At 35.0% G+C, this 20,574-nt stretch overlaps 1 protein-coding gene across 3 annotated transcripts in view; it reads right to left on the bottom strand.

Moving 5' to 3' along the window:
- KCNJ3 (potassium inwardly rectifying channel subfamily J member 3) overlaps positions 1-20,574 on the bottom strand; it is a 148,656-nt gene that overhangs the window by 59,639 nt on the left and 68,443 nt on the right. Inside the window, exon 3 of one of the 3 annotated variants that reach the window (XM_034654585.1) lies at positions 2,032-2,078. The exons of the other annotated variants lie outside the window; for them this stretch is intronic. Within the exon in view, the coding sequence (XP_034510476.1) occupies positions 2,032-2,078 (47 nt within the window). The remainder of the gene's footprint in view (positions 1-2,031; positions 2,079-20,574) is intronic. 3 annotated transcript variants of the gene reach the window in all.

Raw genomic sequence — 20,574 nt, 5'->3', positions numbered from 1 at the left:
AGGCTTCTAAAATTCACTTTGGAGCACCATTTCTTCTCTTCCCTGGACAAAATTTGGGGCATACCCTTGAGATTTTTAACCACTTGCAAAAATTAATTAATTAACAGATCTTATACTATGTATTTTAAGCTACTAAATTTTTTATCTTAACCAGTTAAAACCGACATACTACCCTAGCCCAGGCATAACCAACAAATTCTAAAGACCAACAGTGGGGACAAGACTTATGGGTTGCTTTTTTCATTTTTCATTTTGTTTATTTGTTTTTCAGTATGCTTCTCCTTTAAGTCCCAACTCCTTGTCTGAGTCTCTACCTCTAAACATCTTCTGGCTCTCCCTCTCCAGAGGGTAAGAGAACAGGAGAAAGGTGAGGATAAAATCAAAGTCTTATTTAACTAAGGCTGTTGACATCCAAATACTAGTAATCTCTTTGGGGTTATGTTTCTGAGTCATTCAAAGACCTCCATCTCTTCTCACTGGGTCCTCCCACTATCCACTCCTCAGCAGAAGGAGCAAAACCCTTTGGCCAGATTCCTCAGGACTCACACTCAACTCCTGCTATATATTCCATTAGCTTCTGTCAGGAAGAATCACCTCAGCCATTGGAGGTGCCCGGATTTGAAAACATATGCCTTCCCATTGAGAACTCATCCAAAAAAAAAAACAAAAAAACCCAAGATCTTACTCATCAACAAAAAGGAAACACTCTTACATCTTACAATAATCTTTATAAACCTGCTTGATTTCTTTGAGGGGGGGGAGCAACTTTCTTCAAAGCACTTCAACCTCACAACAAAACTGCAGTGAGAAATGAAAGACAAGCAAAATAGTTAAACATTGATGTATCTACCATCATACTCACTAGTCATTCATTTGGGAAGCCTCAGAGTAATTTGAGAGTGTCAGATTCAGGACAAGTATGTAAGAGGAGTAACGAAAGCAAGTGCAGGAGATAATTGAAGTTCATGCAACAATATAATTAGGGAATCATTAAAAGTGTCAGAAGAGGGTTCAAGTTATGTTTGGTGTCTGCTGCTCTATTTCCCTAGCAATTTGGTTGTCAGAGTAAGACTGACTAAAGTTAAGGTTTGTTCTATACATAACTGTCTTGCCTGTAATGGCAAAACACATATTCTAGGATTTCTTTGTAGTTCTATTACTTTGAACAACTTGGTCAACATGTCTTAAGTCGTGCTATTTTTGGACTTTTGTTAAGACAGCATCTGTTATCTATCTGTCCTGAAAGGGAGAAAATGTCATGCCCCCCAAATGAGAGTAGTATTTATGATACATATCAGATCAGTTGCCTTCCCCCTTTCCTACATATAATAAAACAACTGCTTCTTATCAATCATACTTGATGGAACCTGGTTTCTATGAATTCTCAAACATTATAAAGTATTATTAATAATATTCTTATTAGAGAACCCTGATCACATTAGTGTTCATTTTATATTTATATTATATATTTATATTCCTTTATTTATATTTTATATTTATATTCCTTTATTTTGCTCCAAATGCTCTCTGTTACAAATCTCTATTCTCTTCCTCACAACTTCTTTAAACTTTCTTCTTCCATCTACCTATTTATCTTCAAATATCCAAAGCCTTTCTTATTTGGGCACTTTAGCATCAATGTTACACATTTTCCCATAGAATGTCAACAAAGATTTTAGATTCTAGATAATAATCTAAAACACCTGGGTGAAAATGCACATCTATAGAGTTGAGGACAGAGGATAAAGGAAATTAATTTCTCCTTATATCTTTTGTGGATCTCTCTTTATCTTGCCAGGAAGAGTTTATGCCAAGTAAACTAATAATGTCTAACATTTGAATGGTGCTTTGTATATTCTAAGGCACTTTTGACTGTATCATCTCAGTAATCAGTGGACATCAACACTATTCTGTGAAGTATATTAGAAGCATAACATGTAGAGTTAGTATTTTCCAAAGAAAATAACCCTGGTTTCTGAGTTCCCTTGGCCCTGCTAGATCCTAATAAAGCCTCCCATAAAGAAAACTCACACAATTCAGATTCCTTGGTGTTTTCTTCTCATAAAAGCCCCATGATCCTAAAAAAAAAAAAAAGTAAATTCAAAGAGATAGTGGATTTAATTTCCCCTGGGAGCACTGTTTTCATTTAAGCCTAGCCTGATTACCATGAGGCCCCAGATACGTAACTTCCAGGATTGTTGGTTAGAAGGAAGTCTAATACTCAAAGATCCTTGTGCTTTTTCTTATTGCAATATTATACAGCTAAGAAAAATGTCAGCCACCAAATCCCTGAGTCCTCAACAAATTAAGGATTATGGAATTAATATAACACAGGATAACCAATAATAGTAAAAGTTAACATTCATATCAAAAAGTTACTGACCACCTGGGTAAAGGTTTCTCAAACCCTAAAACTTAACTTCAGAGTGAAAATCACAAATAAGTCTGAATCAAGAGCAGATTACATAGGTTTGTTCAGAAATCTCAAATCCACACCAAGACAAATTTAGGGTAACTTCTTCTTTTTTTCCCCTCCAGTACATCCTTATTTTTCATGCAGTATGTTACCTCGTTTCTTGAAAATTAGCTGTCAGAAATGTTTGACTAGTAGTTCTCATCCTTGAGTTGAAAAACATTTCAAACTCAAAGAGCGATATTTCTTCATTCATCTTAAAAACTTTAGCAATATTGATTGCAGGAAACATAAATATATTTGAAATCAAGATTTTAAAAATAGGAAGAACGGATGACTATGCAAGCCACATGTCTACAATAAATATTACTAGCTATTTTAAATTTTTCCATCAACATTTATTTAAAAGACTAGTTTTGCTAGCAGACAAGCAGCTGTGGGTATCAAAGGAATAGAGAAAATGACAAAACATCCACTTAGGCACAAGAAAACTCTATCCAGGAAATGTGCTGCTTCTGCAAATTGAGAAAAGACTGTTGTATAGCAGTACAAGCACCTGAACTCAAATTTAAGAATACCAGCAACCTATGTTATATACCAGTACCACGTGCTCAGTTCATAAGTTGACATTTAAGCAGCCCCTTACTATCAAAAAGCAGTGGTATAGAATTATTTGAAATAATATTCACTATTTTCTTTATTACATCTCAATAGTTCTACTTTGCCAGATGCACATGTTGGATAAACTATATTTATGTAGATGACATTTACCTTATAATACAGTAAAGACAATAGCTACATGATATGTGTTTCTTCTTACTCTCTCAGATTGACCTCCTTTACTGTATCGTAAATATTGGTCATCTTCAAGGCTTTGTCCAAGCACCTCTCATCTAGCTTTTCATGCATTTTGTCACAATATTAGCCACTCCGTTTCTTAAATTTCCAGACTGTAGAAATGGGTGTGGATGAATGTCTAGGTATCTTCCTGAACACTCTTCCCTGCACTCAAGGAGTTTCTGGCCCATTAACACAAGTACGTTGGATTATATTACAAAGAAGAGTAAGATTATTGTCAAAAAGTATTGAATCTCATTTAGTTGGAAAGCACCAGAGAATGATAGTTAGAATACTTGCAATGATTAGCAAAGAATGGACAACTTTTCAAAAGGCAAAGATGAAAGATGTTGTGTTCTACTTAGAGGGAAAATCATAGGAGAAAAAAATCATGCATACAGAAGGACACAGGGTAGGTTTAAGGAACCTGAGAAGCACAGGTTGAATAGTGGGTATGGTACCCCACACTATCTACATCTAAATCCACTCAGATGTGACTTTTCCATCTATTTACTGCTGCTCGTTATGAGAATTGGACTGGGGAAATTTGAGAAAGCAGGAAGAATAACGGGGTAAATAAAAAACTCTGAAATGTTGGAGCAATCACATTCCTATGTGGCTCCTGGTTTACTAGGGCTGAGAGGCCCCCAGTGGTTGCTGTGGTGGGAGGGAGGCAGAAAAGGAGGGAAGAGCCCACAGGGTTGACTCTATAAGGGGGCATAGTAGCTCCATAAAGATATGTTGAAATTCTACTGAGGTTCTTATTCAAAAAGAGGGTGAAAGGGCAAAAAAGAAAAAAAATACTTAAAATCAATTTCTTGGAAAGAACACTAGGAGGGGCGCCTGGGTGTCATAGCGGTTGAGCACCTGCCTTCGGCTCAGGGCGTGATCCCGGCATTGCGGGATCGAGCCCCACATCAGGCTCCTCTGCTGTGGGCCTGCTTCTTCCTCTCCCACTCCCCCTGCTTGTGTTCCCTCTCTCGCTGGCTGTCTCTATCTCTGTCAAATAAATAAATAAAAATCTTTAAAAAAAAGAAAGAAAGAAAGAAAGAACACTAGAAGAAACAGCCATTGGCACATGAATGAATGAATGATCAATGAGAGGAAGACAAGGTCATGTCAGAAATACCTAATGCTATGGAAACACAAGGAAAATGAAATGGAACCTTAATTCCAAAACAGAATAAAAAACATTGTTTTTTTTTCATTTTCCAATTATACAAAGAAATCTTTTTCTTTTTAAAGATTTTACTTATTTATTTATATGACAGAGAGAGAGAGCACATGCAGGGGGAGTGGTAGGCAGAAGGAGAAGCAGGCTCCCCAGTGAGCAGCGAACCTGACACAGGGCTCAACCCCGGGATAATGTCCGGAGCTGGAAGAAGGCAGACGCTTAACTGACTGAGCCACCCAGGTGCCACTAAAAAGAAATCTTTTTCATCTCAATATACTTTTTAGCTTTTTTTCAACTGGCGCACATTCTTTCTAGTGGCAAAAATAAAACAAAACAAAAAAACACTTATTAGAAGATTCCAACTAAAAAAGCCAGCCAACCAATACCATTCATTAACAGCAGGTCCCCACTTGATAAATCAAGATTCCTCTAAATTGTATAGTAAACTACATTTGAAAACAACAAAATAATATTCTCTCGTGTATATTTGCAAACATAACTGTTAAATCTTCTGATTCCCCTCTAACATGGACATTACCCTCTGATATACTCTGGTTACTTCATTCTGGGTGTGCTCTTCAATTACAAACAATAAAATTCATAATTCAGTTTTTGGAAAATGCTGTATTAAACAAAGCAGTATATACACTGTTTTGTTTTTTTTCAGTTGACTAAAATGAAATTGTTTTTATGATGGTACCTTCATTACAGCAATCTTGATGTTATCAGAAAATATTTTGATTTGTTTTCTTTCGGCCAGAATAAAGTAATAAATAATAACTAAGTCTTGTGTATGTATGTGTATGAATATATATTTTTCTTTATTTATTATTTATATTAAGATTCCTCTCTTTCTTTCTCCATACACACATATATATGTATAGACATACATATCTCAATGGCACAAAATACAGTAGCATCAAGTACTAAGAAACAATTTGACTGCAAGTAACCTGGGGGTGACATTTCATTCCTCATGCAAACTATGTCCAATAACCAATTGTTAATTATATAGCTGTGGTCAATAACGTCATTGATCTTGAAAAACATTTCTAAGGTCCAATTTCTAATGCCCAGAAATTAGTGAAATATATATAAATTTGAATAATTTTTTTTCAGGAAATGCTTGGTCTTCAATGTCAATGTCCGCTATGTTCCCAGGGGTCTATGGAGGGAAATTTTTATAACTTTCTCCCTTTGGTTTTCAAAGTGACAGTATAAAAATTTCATCAGAAATTAATTGGACACTGAAGGGGACACTGAATTTTCTAACTGGTGATTATTTCAGTTGTAAATATATGTAGTCAAAAGTCCATTTCAAAAGTTTCTATCAGGTTTGAAACACTTTAAAATAGCTTTGGTCTGATTATAGTATAATCAAACCATTTCCTTAGGAGATTACCTTCATATCACAACAGGCAATCCTGAAAGACACACACCCATCAATTTCAAGTTTGAGGCATTAAAAAGAGATGATGACATTTCACAGTTGGTCCAGACATTTAGTCACTGGTCTTCAATTCCTTTGCTCCAAATATAATTGTTAATGGCTAAACTGTGTTCTCCCATAACTGTTACGTTGAAGCCCTATGTCCCACTACCTCAGGATGCGACTGTCTATGGATATAGGGACTCTAAATAAGTAAGTTAAAATGAGGCAATTAGGGTGGGCCCTTATCCAATCTGACTGATGTTCTTATGTGAAGAGGGAATGTGAACACAGAGAGACACTAGAGACGAGCCTAGACCAGGGAAATCCTTTGTGAGGACACAGTGAGAAAGCAGCTATCTGCAAGCCAAAGAGACAGACCTCAGAATAAACTAAACATGCAGATACCTTGATCTTGGAGTTCTAGTCTCCAGAACTGCTAGAAAATTTTTAAAAATAATTTCCTGTTGCTTAAGCTACCCAGTTTGTGATATTTTGTTATGGTAGCCCTAGCAAACCAATAAATGATTTTACCACGCATCGTCATCATTCACATGAAAGAAAATTGCACATTTTCTTCAGTCATCGTAAGTTCTCTATGAGAGAAAGGTTGACAGCTGCAACATTTGGAGTAATATTTCACCTACATAATGTTGCCCTGCCTTACCTACTATTTAGCATGTTTAGATCACAGTCCAGTAAAGCTCTCCTCCTCCTCTTCTTCCTCCTCCTTCTCACTATCACCACCATCACCCCAACACCACCAACGTCTAACTAGAATGTTGTAGGCACTATTCCAAATACTTTATATATGAAAACATTTAATTCTCACGATTCTGCAATTACTGTATTCATTTTATAAACTGGGAAACAGACACAGAAAGGTAGGTAAATTGGCCAAAGACACAGAGATGGGGTAGAAATCCAAACAACCCAACCACAGATCGTTCCTTAACCATGACTTTATAGGGTTTAAAAACACCTCGCTGCCATTTAGAAAGTGAAACTGTCTTCCATTTTGGCTCAATTACTGTCCTTGGATAACCTGAATCTTTATTTCAAAAGTCTTGTCTACTTTTTACCCAAAGATTTTTCTCTTTTATGTAATGCCAATAGCTTTTTGGCTTAGATAGATAAGTAAGCTAAAGCTAAATTTTGTTCAGTTTAGAAATGGTCATAAATAATATTTCTGTGATATGGGATAACTTTTAAGTATTAAACATTGTTTGAACATCCTTGGTAAATCTACCAATTGGAAAACCAAATTTACCCTTGCCACAATTATTGATATATCATTAAAGCACTACCTTAAAATATAAATCAGGTATATTATAAACCTCAAATTTTATCTCCCAACAGAAAAAAAATTTAAAATGAGATTTTTCTTTAAAGCTTATTAAATGAAAAGAGTAGCAAACTCTTCCATCATTCACTTATAAATCAATGTTAAATTTCATTGTGATATGTGTTTGAGAAATTGTTTTCTGCCATCTAATCCAATCAAATAGGAGTAATCCAAATACATTCTAAGGTTGCAGCACACATAGAATTTCAAGTGGTCATTTAAAAAAAGATAGAGTAATGGAAACAGTTATCATTGAGTTTCTTGTATGGAAAAGAAGCACTGTCTCCTATAGTTCAGAAATGTAGAGTAAAGGTTACCTGAGCTGAAATCTGACTCTACCATTTTGTAGCAGTGAGATCTTGGGCAAGTTCCTCAGCCTTTTGCCGCCTCAGCCTTCTCTTCTGCGTGTATAATCATAATGCGTACCTCAGAGTTTTTATGAGGATTTAAACAGTTAACATTTATAAGTCATTTAAACTATAATTTGGCCATAGTATCTTCTACATGTTTTTTAAAGACATGGAAATATTATAATTTTGTAGTTAACGCAAGATGTTAGTGGTGGCAAAACACATGTAGTAAGGAACCATTTCCTTAGTAGGTCATGAGAAACCACATCACATCCCTGATGTTGCCTTGTCTCTATATCATTACAAGAGAAATAAGAAATCCAACAAACAAGGACTAGACCTGTGAACATTACTAAAACTCATATAAAACAGTCTGAATCATGAAAATGCACCGGGGGATGCAAATAAAACACTTTAAACATTCTTGACTGTTCCAACATTTCAAATCCAAGCTACTTTTTTTGCTCCAATGTTGCCACTGGATGTTTCTTCACCAAAAACATACTAAAAGTACTCTTTCATGATTTAAATGCGAAGCTCTTCAGTCAAAGGAAATACGAAATTTTGTCTTAAGTAATGTAACTTTAACCCTTATTCTCCTTTTGTATCTTTACAAACCCTGAGCAATGGAGAAAGTAAACAAAATAAGGATGGAATTCTCTGTGCTTTGATCTGAGTAAAACACTACAAAGAAAGTGTATCTCTCATCCAGATCTTTTCACTGAGTCCGACTGCAAGAAAATGCTTTATTAATTCCCATGCATGGCACCAGACGGGCAGCTGGGCACATACTTTTACTAGTAGATATTTCATCATGTCAGTCTGCCTCCATCTTCCGATCTATAAATCATACGCTGGGGGTGAAAGTGTATGTGTGTGTGTGTGTGTGTGTGTATGTGTGTATGTGTATGCACGCACTTTGTAGAAAAATGAGTATATATGTGTGTATGATGTAAGCATGTTTTATAATAGTTCAAAACATGTGCTTCACTCATTTTTAATCACATGTAAAGTAAATAATTATCATTAAGATTTATTTAGCACCAACTATGAGCTAGTTACTTTTCTGAATACCTTCATTATATTAACTTACTTAATCGCTTCAACATGCAAATGAGATACGCAATATTGCTGTTCCCATTTTACAAAGAAGGAAGGGGAATTTGCCCAGAATCACGTGGTGGGCATGCAGGGAAACACACATAACCATGTATGCTGATTCTGCAGTTCTTCTCAAGCACTCCCAGGGCTTCACTACCTCATCAAATAACGCTTCCAAATAACCATGATATGCATAAGCAAAATGAAGTCCCAACAACCACTAATGAAACAATACTTTAATTTCACTGACAGGCCAAATAATTACAAGAAGAGCTGAAAATGCACCGAGAATTATGTACCCACTTCAGAACATTTCTCAGCCCTCAAAGACACTGAACATTCTGTTCAGCAGGACATACCAGTTCACCATTCACCAGTTCGCCTGACGCAACTCAACATTGAACCAAAGCAACTGAATTCATTAAGGGTTTACTGAGCTCCTCTAAGTCGAACGTAGGCATAGTGAGAGAAATAAAAAGTCAAAGATGTACCTAACATTTACATCAATAATCTCTCTATGAATTAGATATAGTGATAGTCTAAATTATCAAACAGTTCAGGCAAGTAAGAATTAACCAAATATTGATTTTTTTTTCCTTTTAAGATCTATTTTTATCTTACTCTATCAGTAGCCAAGAAGCAAGCCAATTAGAAGCCAAGATCTTGCATGCTATTCAATTCTACTATCATTTCAGTCATTAAAATGCACATTACTTAAGAACAAATTTCTAAACAGACCCTCATGGCTAATTTTTGCATCTGTACTTTTGTTTCATTGGGCGCTGCTTCTTTTTTCCTTTTTAGACTGTTTTTTTCTACTAGCAAAAGATTAAAATTCAAAGCTAAAACTTCTTTGGAAAGGTTGTATATGATGTTTTAGTACCAGTGTATTACCTGTCATCTTAATATAAATAACTGAACACGGGATGGTAGGAAAAAAGTTAGTCTTAAGGCTCAACTGTGTTCCAGGGGTGAGCTAATTTCTTAGTGCTACTTTAACAAATTATCACAAATTTAGTGTTTCAAACAAATTTATTATCTCACAGTTCTATAAATCAGAAATCTGAAATGGGTCTCTCTGGGCTATAATCAGTATGTTGGCCGGGCTGCAGTCCCTACCAGACCCTCTAGGGCAGGCTGCATGTCCTTGCTTTTTCCTCTTCTAATCACTACCTTAATTACTTGGCTCATGGCCCAATTCCATCTTCAAAGCCAGCAATGGCCGGTGAAGTCTCTCTCACATCTCATCACTCTGACACTGATTCTTCTGCTTTTCTTTCCCTTCCACATTTAAGAACCTCTGTGGTCACACTGGGCCCACCTAGATAATTCAGGATACTCTCCCTAATTTAAAGTCAGCTCATTAATAACATTATCTCATCCACCACTTTAATTCCCCTTTGCCACGTGGTATAACACAATCAGAGGTTCTGGGAGTCATATGTGAACATCTTTTGGGGGACCATACTCTGACCACTGCAAGAGGCCATTCTTTCTTTGATATTTAGACATCATTCCTATCAATCTTTCTTTCAAAGCAAGAGGAAAGACCGAGAGATCATTTCTAAATTGACATGGGTCATATACTTGTAGGACATATTCATAATATGTAACATATGTATAAAACAAGGACATCATACCCATAAACTTCCTGAGAGAAGCTCCTCTTTGTCATTTAGCTCAAATACTTCTTCATAAGTAAATTCTTCCCTGGCCTGTCCAAAGTAGGATATTTCTTCCTCTGCATTCCCTTAAATAAAATGATACATTTACTACTCTACTAGTGAGTTTATCAGATTACTCTTGAATATATATTCTCACATCTCTTTCTCACTTTCTCTCTCTCTCACACACACACACACACACACACACACACACACACCCTTCTCTCCTTTCTCTATCCTACTCTCTTTTCTCTTCTTCTGTGCCTGGGATTTGATCTCTTTGAGAGCAAAGGCATACAGTTGCCATTTTTCAATCTGTTCAACATGTAACAAGCTTATTGGTGGCACTTAAATATTTGTGAAATACAAGTTATTGTTTTATTATTATATCATATAGTAGTATATAATGTTGTATATGTATATTGTGTATAATTATTATCATATTGCTATTACTAGTATTTAGTTACCCTGGCATAAGAAAACTAACTTTTCCTTACAGGACTTAGTGCTGAGGCATATTTTGAAACCCACAGAAAATAAAATTCCAATACTTCATCATGATACTAACTAGAAGAACACACACGAAGAGTCAAACTCTTTGGGCGTCTGACTCTGGGAGCTAATTTGGGAGATTTCCTAAACAGTGCATTATTCAACTCTCACACTAAAAACTGGCCTGATAAGTCACCAAGTATTAAAGCCCATTAGGTTGGTAGTGGGAGCTCCCATGTTAGAGAAACAAGTATCTTCAACAACATTAGGTTTCTAGGCATTACCCAGTGTGCCCTCTACTTATCAATTACTTTGCACAAGATCTACAGACACCAGTTCCAGGATAGAGATGAGTAACTTCAAACTCACATACTTAGTTAAACTTCTCAAATCATTCTGCATTCAATCAATCTCCAAATTATACAATGTGATGAATGGTCAACATACTGTAGTTTCCTCTGCACCACAAAAAAGTAGAATAAACCACTAATAAATTAGCAATAATAAATTAGTAATAAGTTTTCTTTCATTTTTGAAGAGATAATGCTATGTTTTATTTGATGTCTACTACATTCCTATGGGATTTAATTCCATAGGAACATTAATCTTTATGGCAGCTTAATGAGAGGCACACTAGTATCCCTACTTCATAGGAAGAAACTAAAGTTTAGGGTGTTACACCAGCCCCTTGTTGCGAAGGTCACAAAGCTTTAGCCTCCTCCAATGACTAAGCACATGCACTTAAACTGTAAGCTTTTCTACATCCCATGAATCTGAACAAATTAAGTGATAAACCTCTCTATGACATCAGAAAAGGAAGAGAAGGGAGAATATACCCAATCTCAACTATATAGTCAGATTATTGCTCTCCAAAAGAAGCCTATGCTTACATACTACGATGATTAAATAAACTAATCATAACAATCAAATAAAACGATCTCAGTTCCTAAAGCTATTAGATCATTTACATGTTTACATACTCAACTATCTTAAGGGAAAGCTAGCCATACCTAACTCTATGATAAATCCCACTGTAGGCTAAAAGTTTAAAAAAAGATTAAGTTTTAAACGGTAAAAAACAACACACTCTGAGTGGCACTGCAGAAAACAGTTCCTATTCTAGAGATTTCAATCTACCACATTAACATAGTAATCTATATTACCATTCAATATAGTAATCTTGGTAACAGCATACTAACCAGAAGCTGTGATTGATCATTAACTCTGTTTTAAATTTTTTTAAATAAATTATTTTTTATATTAATCTTTTGAAATTTACTTTTTAAAAAATACAAGTTCTCTCAGTGAAAATACAAAATAAGCCTTTCATTGTAAAAGTTTTTAAGAAGCCTTTAGTGTTTAAGTAATCACATTGTGTAAACATAAAGGTTCTTCAAAAAAAATCAAAAGATAACACAACTTTACAGGTGTCGTGCCTAGTGTCTTTCCTTTATGATTTCTGTTTTTTCCTCTTTGTGAAGAGTAAGTAAGAAAGAATAAGTCAATGAACACACTAGGGAATATCCACTACATGGCATGCAGAGTTTGTAGATGAAGTGGTTCATTGACTTTGTTTTTGGCTCTTTGCCATTAAAGCTACACCATTAAAGCTCCATACTCATGTTGATGTTTTATTTCCTACTGGTACCATAAAGCCAGTCACTTTTATCCCTTCAGTTTTCTTTTGTCAACTTAGTCTATAAATTAAATTGGTTCAATTGACTCAGAGTAGCTGAAGTTGAAAAAATCAGCAGGTTTATACAAAAAATCTTTTTTAAGCCTTTGAAAAAAGCATCACCAAAGAGCGCACTTCAAAAGAAAAATAAAAGCAAAAATACTCCCAAAGTCACATATGTTTTAAGAGAATATGCCAAACGGTGAGGTTCAGAAGAAGGGTGGTTGTTGATTCAACAAATAAAATTACCAGTTTCTGATATGCTAACACTATTCAGAGCTATAAAAAGTATCAGTTCACTGGCAGGAAATAGAAGAGGGGGTGAAATTTAAAAAAATAGAATTTGATAGAAAAGAAGGAAGATACGTTATGAATTTCATAGGATTGATGATGTCTGTATAGCCTGCACCAGGTCAGACAAAGCCAACGTGACTAAACCAAGAAAAGCATGTGATATTCACTAACAATGAAAAAAATTAAAAAAAAAAACAAAAAAACACCTGCTTAAGTTGGACATACCCACATGCACATACATACCCACTATACACACATCCATATATTAAAAAAAAAAGCCCAGGAATATACAGGAATATGATGTAGTCACAGGGAACTAACAAGGTCTATTAGCAATTCAGTCCACACATTCTCAGTGAAAACAATTTGTAAAGATCCTACTTACACAAAACATTTATATTGATGTTTATTGTATGAATAGAAGTTTTCGGCGTGGGTTTACTATTTTGTTCCATCAGACAAATTTAGCTCATGCTTCAACTGCATCTTTCCAATTTTATGACCTGTGTGTGTACATGTCGGGGGGGGGGGGCAGTGGAGAAGGGTAGGGAGAAAATCAAGTGAGAGATTTCTTGAAAAGACTTCTTTAGAATATTTAGAAACTGAGAGATTGATATGTGTAATGATGCCATTTTAAAAAAGAATACTAGAATATAATTCCACCGTTCTGGAATTTTTTTTTAAATATAAAGGGCTTTCTTTTTCTATTTATTGCCAAAGGATTGCTAATAAATGTGAAAATACAAGACAAACACTAATAAAATATCAACAATCTTGTGGAACATTGCCAAATGTCTAGTACTGTCATTTTTTTCTTGCATTATCATCATTTAACTATAATAATTTTTAAAACTGATATTATAGATATATATCTTTTCTTTAGTGGAACTAAGATATGGATTCAATGTAATCAAGAAGTTTTTTAAAGTACTTATCTGTCTTTATTGAATCATATTGTACAAATATGACCATGCCATTGAAAGAATGCTTCCTATATTGGTTATGTGACAATTTCAACAATAAAAATGACCTATTTTACAAAATATGGTGGTTTGAAAATTACCATGAAATGTCTGAAACCTTCAGCTTCAAATGCACTAAATTCAATTAAATAGTTCATGAATTAGTTCATTAATATGTATATCAATATATTATGTGTACTGTAGGGGCCAAGTTAGGCTACTCCCATATGTGCCACTTTGGGATGTACTTTATGCTGAGCTGAAAACAACCAAGGCCCAGAAGCCCTAGGAAGAAACTCTTGATACTCTTCCCTTCCCCACAACTGCCCAAAAGAATTTAAATAGAGAACCTGCTTCAGGAAGAGAGCCTTCAACACAGATAACGACATTATAATATGAACTAGGTCTGATGGACAGGGAGGAACCTCCCAAGGCCTGTTTAATCAAAGTCCTCTTTGTGTTCCCTTGTTTCCATATGAACCAAAAAACATTTGTTCACCAAACATTTACTCTTTTTCACCTCCCTGTGAATTGTAGTCATTCCCTATGAAGTCCCAGACCACTACCCCTCTTCTCCTCAGTTTAGGATGACATGTATACCTCATTTTGCTTGACTGTCTTTGGAATCTCACATCTGTGTGGATTTTCCATACCTACGGAATAAAATTTGATTTTCTTCTGTTAATTCCTCACGTCAGTTTGATTCTTAATTCAGCTAGAAGAATCTTGAAGGGTAGAGAAAATATTTCCTCCCCCCAGTACCTATAGGTCTTTATCATGACCAGTCATGGAGCACTGCTTTTGTTATGCTCCTTCCCCATTTATTCTCCAAACTTTCAGGAAGATAGGGAAGGTGAGAAAGGGAACCATGAGAGTGAAAGAGCAGAGCACCAAGTATCCCTTCTCCTGAATTCCTTTTTAAAATGTTCATGGCTTGACAAATAAAGATGCTACTATGGACACAAAATAAAATAAGAAAAAAGCAAGCTCAGTATTTTGGAAGGAATTTTTGTTTGCCTCATAGACAAATTGGGTTTATCTAAACTCTGGTTTCTCCCTCCTTCCTGGTACTTCTTTTATCTCCCAAGTTTGCCTTAGCATAGGTCTTGCTTTTTTAATATTCACTGAAATCACTTATGCCCAAATCATTTAGCTGTTTTGTTCTATAAAATCACAAAGGGACAGGCAGGTGTCCTTTGCTATGTGAAACTAGAGAATTCTTATGAAACCTTTCATAAGCCAAAATGGTGTAAAGCAAAGAAGCAATTATCATTAATTTATACTGAAAAATTTTGATCATTCTCAGACCTAAAAAATAAACTCTCTTGGGCTTTTCTGATACCTTACAACACATCTTGCTAATGATGCACAAAATAAATTGAGATTAAAAAAAAAAAAACAGATGGTCACAGATATATTTCAAAACTATGGTGGCTTTATGCTCAGATGTTGAGCGTAGTTCCTGTGGAAGGAGCTGGGTGGCGCCATTATTCCTGCTCCAGGTGAGTGCTGCCTCTGTAAAGTCTTGCTGCAAACTATGCTTAGCGTTTTGTTTTTCGTTGTTTTTGCTTTTTGCCTTTTTTAGTAGGAGAGAAAAGTGAAGTGGTATAAAGTGAACTTTTGGAAAGCAAACTTTGGAAAAGCAGTATGCTGTATACTGAATTCCCTTGATTCTAAAATGAATATTGTTACATAATGACATTTGTAAAAATGTATTGTAAATTCAATAATATATTTAATTAAATAGTATTATCTGAACGTTTTTGATGTTGACTTATCTCAGAAAATGTGCTGTAAACTCAATTTTTTAGATTTTGCAGTTTGTGATATTTAGAAAAGGGGAAAACAAAACAAATTTTATATTAGGGAAACATTCTACATAGAATAAGACAGATACCCAAATTCTGTGAAGCAAACAGCACTGTATTTCAGAAATAGAATACCAAAAAATAGAGATGAGTGGTCTAGCAAAAACTGTTCTGCAAAATGCTGGTTCCTGAATAGCAAAAATAAATTGTTCAAGTTTCTGCAAGATTTTTTAAAATTTTACCCAACTAGAAAGATAAACAATTTTCTGTGATATTCCATAAAAAAAGAAGAAGGCCACTCTTCTATCTTGAAAAAAAAATAAAAGCAAAAATAAAATTTAATGGAAGAGTTTAAAAAAATAGAGGAATGTGGTTATTTATCTGAATTTAATAAAAAAGTCCAATTATTATATTGTCATTATGAAAGCTAAAATAAGTAACATCTAAAAAGTTAATCATGGTTTTAAAAAAAACTGTCTTTTTCCCTTTTTCTAACAAGTTCATAACTGTCCATGAATACAGAATTGCTTCCACACATTACTTACAAAACTGGTCATTTTAAGAGTGCTTGGTTTCCATCAACTGCTCATTATAGTTTTAACAATTTTATCAAAATACTTGTCCCTTTATTACTACAGTTAATCTCTGAACCAATGAAAACACATTATTTCTCTAAAAAAATAAGTATTTTCACTATAATGATTAATTAATTTTTAATTTATGTCTTTACACAAAGAGAGAGAGCGCAAGCCGGCAGAGCAGCAGGCAGAGGGAGAAGCAGGCTCCCCGCTGAGCAGAGAGCCCGATGAGGGGGCTTGATCCCAGAACTCGGAATCATGACCAGAAGTGAAGGCAGACGCTTAACCCACTGAGCCACCCAGGTGCCCCCATAATAATGAATTTAAATAATTAAATCCTAAAATAAGTTAAAGATGTTGCAAGAAATTGTAACATTGGTCAGTTCTGAATATAAAACACTAAGCCAATCAACTATCTGGGGTAGGATAAATACTGTTATGTGTAAAAATATCTGATGTAAAATATTACATTGACTCATCTGACCACAAATCACTACATTAAAATGAAACACTGAAGCAATGCAAGTAACCAAGAGGTAGTGGAGGAATGAAGCCTTCTTTTATCTGAGTGTTGTTAAACCATTCTTGGAGATGAAATGAGGCAGAGTTTATAGGCATGGAAATTAGATTCTATTTGAGGGAACTAGTTTTACTTTCCTTTAAAGCATTTGTCCTGGACCAGTGAGGATTTTTTTGTTTTTTTTTTTTTTCCATTGGGAAGATATGTGTCATTTTAAACCTTATTTGCTGGAATCAAATTATGATTGGCAAATGAGAGTTGGTCTACTTGGAGGTAATTAAAATCTTCAAGCATGACTATTTTTTTTTAATTTAATAAAACAGGAGACCAACATCCATCCTTGATCAACTTAATTTGTCAAAACTACATCTGATGACCTTTTCTGCAGCTCACTGGGATGCCATAAATAGAAATATGAACTCATAAGAAAGGACAGAATTAAAGAAAAACATTCTAGCAATCATGCATTGGTGGTATTAATAGTTGCATAGTAAGTTTAAAAATAGCTGAAGACTAATGAATTTGTATCTAAAAACTCATTCTCTGACAAAGTATTAAGAAATAATGTTATATCATAATGATTACACAAATGTTTTAATTTGCATATTAAGACATGCTTTCAAGTATGAATATGAGATATTCAATCACTTTAATAACTCTTTAAAACTTCTAAAAGTACATAAGGGAAAAATGTGCAACCAAAAAAGGGACAGTTCTGAATTATTAAAATAACAGTAAAACACAGAATACTAGTGCTATCCAAGTCAGAATAAAAAGGCATTAACTGAAACACAATTTCACATGACTGTAGCTCAACTGTTCTGGACATGTGGGAGAAAAAATCAATTTGGCAGCACCATGGATCTGCTCAAAACTGAAAAATATTGCAAAGGCAAAAATCATCTCTAGATCATAAAATATGTCCCCACATTCTAGGTACCTCATATCCTAAGGCTGTCCTCAAACTACCCTCAAATTCCTGTTTTCAGAATCACACTTAAGCCAACCACTTAGTAAAACAGCCATGGTCCAAAGATATCCCAGATTTAACACCACCCTTCACACACACAGTCCTAAATCATACTTTGGTGCTAATCTCAGCAGCTATGAAGAAGAAAGCAATCCCATGGTGTCATGCTTGGAGGAAATACAGTAAGCCATTCAAGGAGGTGTTTACAGATTAAAAACAAAGACTAAATGTATTAAAATTAAAAGAATTAATGTAAATTAAAAGTTAATTTCAATAGTTAAAATATGCCATTTCCCTCATATTAACTGTAATAATTTTTAATCCAGGGTCTGTTCTAAGGTCCCATGCTTAATACATTTAACTGCCCTGTCCTAATCTGTTTCCTGGAATTTGCCACCCATTTCCTAAGGACTGATGGACTATATATCAAAGCATTAAAGATCCCAATGATCGAATGCCTGGGTGGCTCAGTCAATTAAGTGTCTGCCTTCGGTTCAGGCCATGATCCCAGGGTCCTGGGATTGAGTCTCCCACCAGGCTCTTTATTCAGCAGGGGGCCTGCTTCTCCCTCAGCCTGCTGCTCCCCCTGCTCTTGCAGGAGCGATCTCTCTCTCTGACAAATAAATAAATAAAATCCTTAAAAAAGGAAAAAAACAAACTCTCCATGATTTTCACGGAATAATAATAAGGTGAATTTAAATTTGCAACTATTATTTTAGTGCAATACTGGGTTAGTAAAAATACTTCTGTGAAAAAGGATTCATCATACTTGGTTAACTGCACAGCTTGAATGATTAAAACTTTCTGAGCTTTTTATTTTTTTTATTTTTATATTAAATGTCAATTAATTAACATACAGTGTAATATTAGTTTCACATGTACAGTTTAGTGACTCAACAATTCCTTCCTTACATCACCCACTGCTTATCAGGACAAATTCAGTCCTTAATCCCCATCACCTAGTTAACCCATCCCCCCACCCACCTCCCCTATGGTGAACATAATTTTGTTCCCTCTAGTTAAGAGTTTCTTGGTTTGCCTCTCTCTCTCTCTTTCCCCCCACTGCTCATTCGTTTTGTTTCTTAAATTCCACATATGAGTGAACTCATATTGTATTTATCTTTCTCTGACTGACTTATTTCGCTTAGCATTATACCTTCTAGTCCATCCAAGTCACACTGACATTGGTGAAGGCAGCAAGGCTTGAAAAGTTTACCACTGCCATTTCTGATCCAGCTTATTAGAAATGACCCCTAAAAGTGGAAGTTTAAGGATAATAATTCAGAATGAACCCCAGATTTCAAATTGCTCTGATTTTCTGAGTAAAAGTTTAAGTTCAATCAAATATTTTAGATCAAGGTGACCACACAATATCATATTGTCAAAAATCACACTTTGAGAACAAAACCAGCTGTTAATGTAGATGTTATACTACTTGTGTAACAACCATTCCAAACTCCATGATGCCTTTTTAATACCCATGAATTGCACATTAGAATTTTCTTTATTCCAGCAGTTGGTAACAAATTTAAAAAATGAACTGAGATAAGACACTCTTATCCATAGTCATTCTCATCTTTAATCTCTTGCTGTCTCTCAATCCCATTGAGAAAATAAATGTAAGGCAATGAAGATGGGAGGATGAGACTGATCCCCTGAGTATATTACACAAAATACAAAAATATCCTGCATCTCTGCAAACAATCAGAAAAACATTTATCACTGTTAAGATTTCTCCCTAAATTCAAACCTTAATTACAGATGATCGGTTGTCAGTGTTGGCTTAAGGCCACACTCAGAACCAGTCACCTTTCCCAGAATTGATTTGTGTGTTTTTAGTGGCCTGACACCAGATCTTCTTTCATTTCCTTCTCTAAATCTGTTCCAGCACACGAGGGGCTAAACTCCTAAACACCAAGTGGTTTCTCTGATTAATCCCAAGCATAAGCAAGAGGAATTCAAGCTACTATATTATTCAGATACTTAGTAACAAGCCACCCTTTGTGTGAGACTAACACTAATAGTGCGCTCCAAATTCCTGATCTAGTAACATGCATAGCTCACCTCACTAGTATCAATTCCTCCTCTAAGGATTTGGAGTCCAACCCCTGACCTCAACCTAACTAAGGCTATGGTCCTGCCACCTATTCACAGCATTGTCTGGTATCTAGAATCTACTTCCCTCTTGACCAGTGTCCATTCCTTTTCTACTGGACTCATAGAGCCTTCTAACCATGAGGGAAATAGGTGATATCACCTGTAACGGAGCTCAACTTCTTGATGGCTGGCCCAAGGTATAATGGGTTCACCCTTTAAAAATACAGAATCAATCAACCATTTGGTTGAGTTTGTCCTATTTTGCCCTTTCACCCTTATCTTTTCAGCTATCCCAGCCTAGTAGTTCCAAACTTTCCTGTAGATTCCTTCTCACTACCACAAATTAATTTTTCATGGTATCATTCCATATTTATGAAACAATTCCCCCAATGTTTTTATCTAGTACTTTAATGTTTCAATGTTTATATTTGAATATTTGATATCTTTGCGATGTATCTCAAGTACGTGAGGTATGGATCCAAATTTATTTTCCTTTGCACATGACTGCTTACTTGTCTCAACATCATTTATCAAAAAGTCTTAAGGTTTTTTTGGGGGGGGGATAGAATCACTATTTTTTTTCCTTATTTTAATCTTCCAAACAAATTATTTTTAACAAATAACTAATAAAAATCATCTTTCTGAAATTTGCTGTGTATGAAAGGAAATTTAATATTTTAACAACCATCCCAAACATATCACATAAATCAAATTCTGTTAGCACTTTCAGAATGATGGTCTCAGTATTTTGCTCAAAGAGACCAGGGTAAGGAATAACAAAACGCTTCTGATAAACTAGTTAATGAAAATTATAGGATCTTTATTGATTCTTATGATTCCTAACCTACCTACCTCCAATTCACTA

The sequence above is a fragment of the Ailuropoda melanoleuca genome, chromosome 2, assembly GCF_002007445.2.
Source record: "Ailuropoda melanoleuca isolate Jingjing chromosome 2, ASM200744v2, whole genome shotgun sequence".
Taxonomy (NCBI): Eukaryota; Metazoa; Chordata; class Mammalia; order Carnivora; family Ursidae; genus Ailuropoda; species Ailuropoda melanoleuca.
The sequence above is the reverse complement of the archived record's forward strand: the minus strand, read 5'-3'. Positions and strand labels throughout refer to the sequence as shown.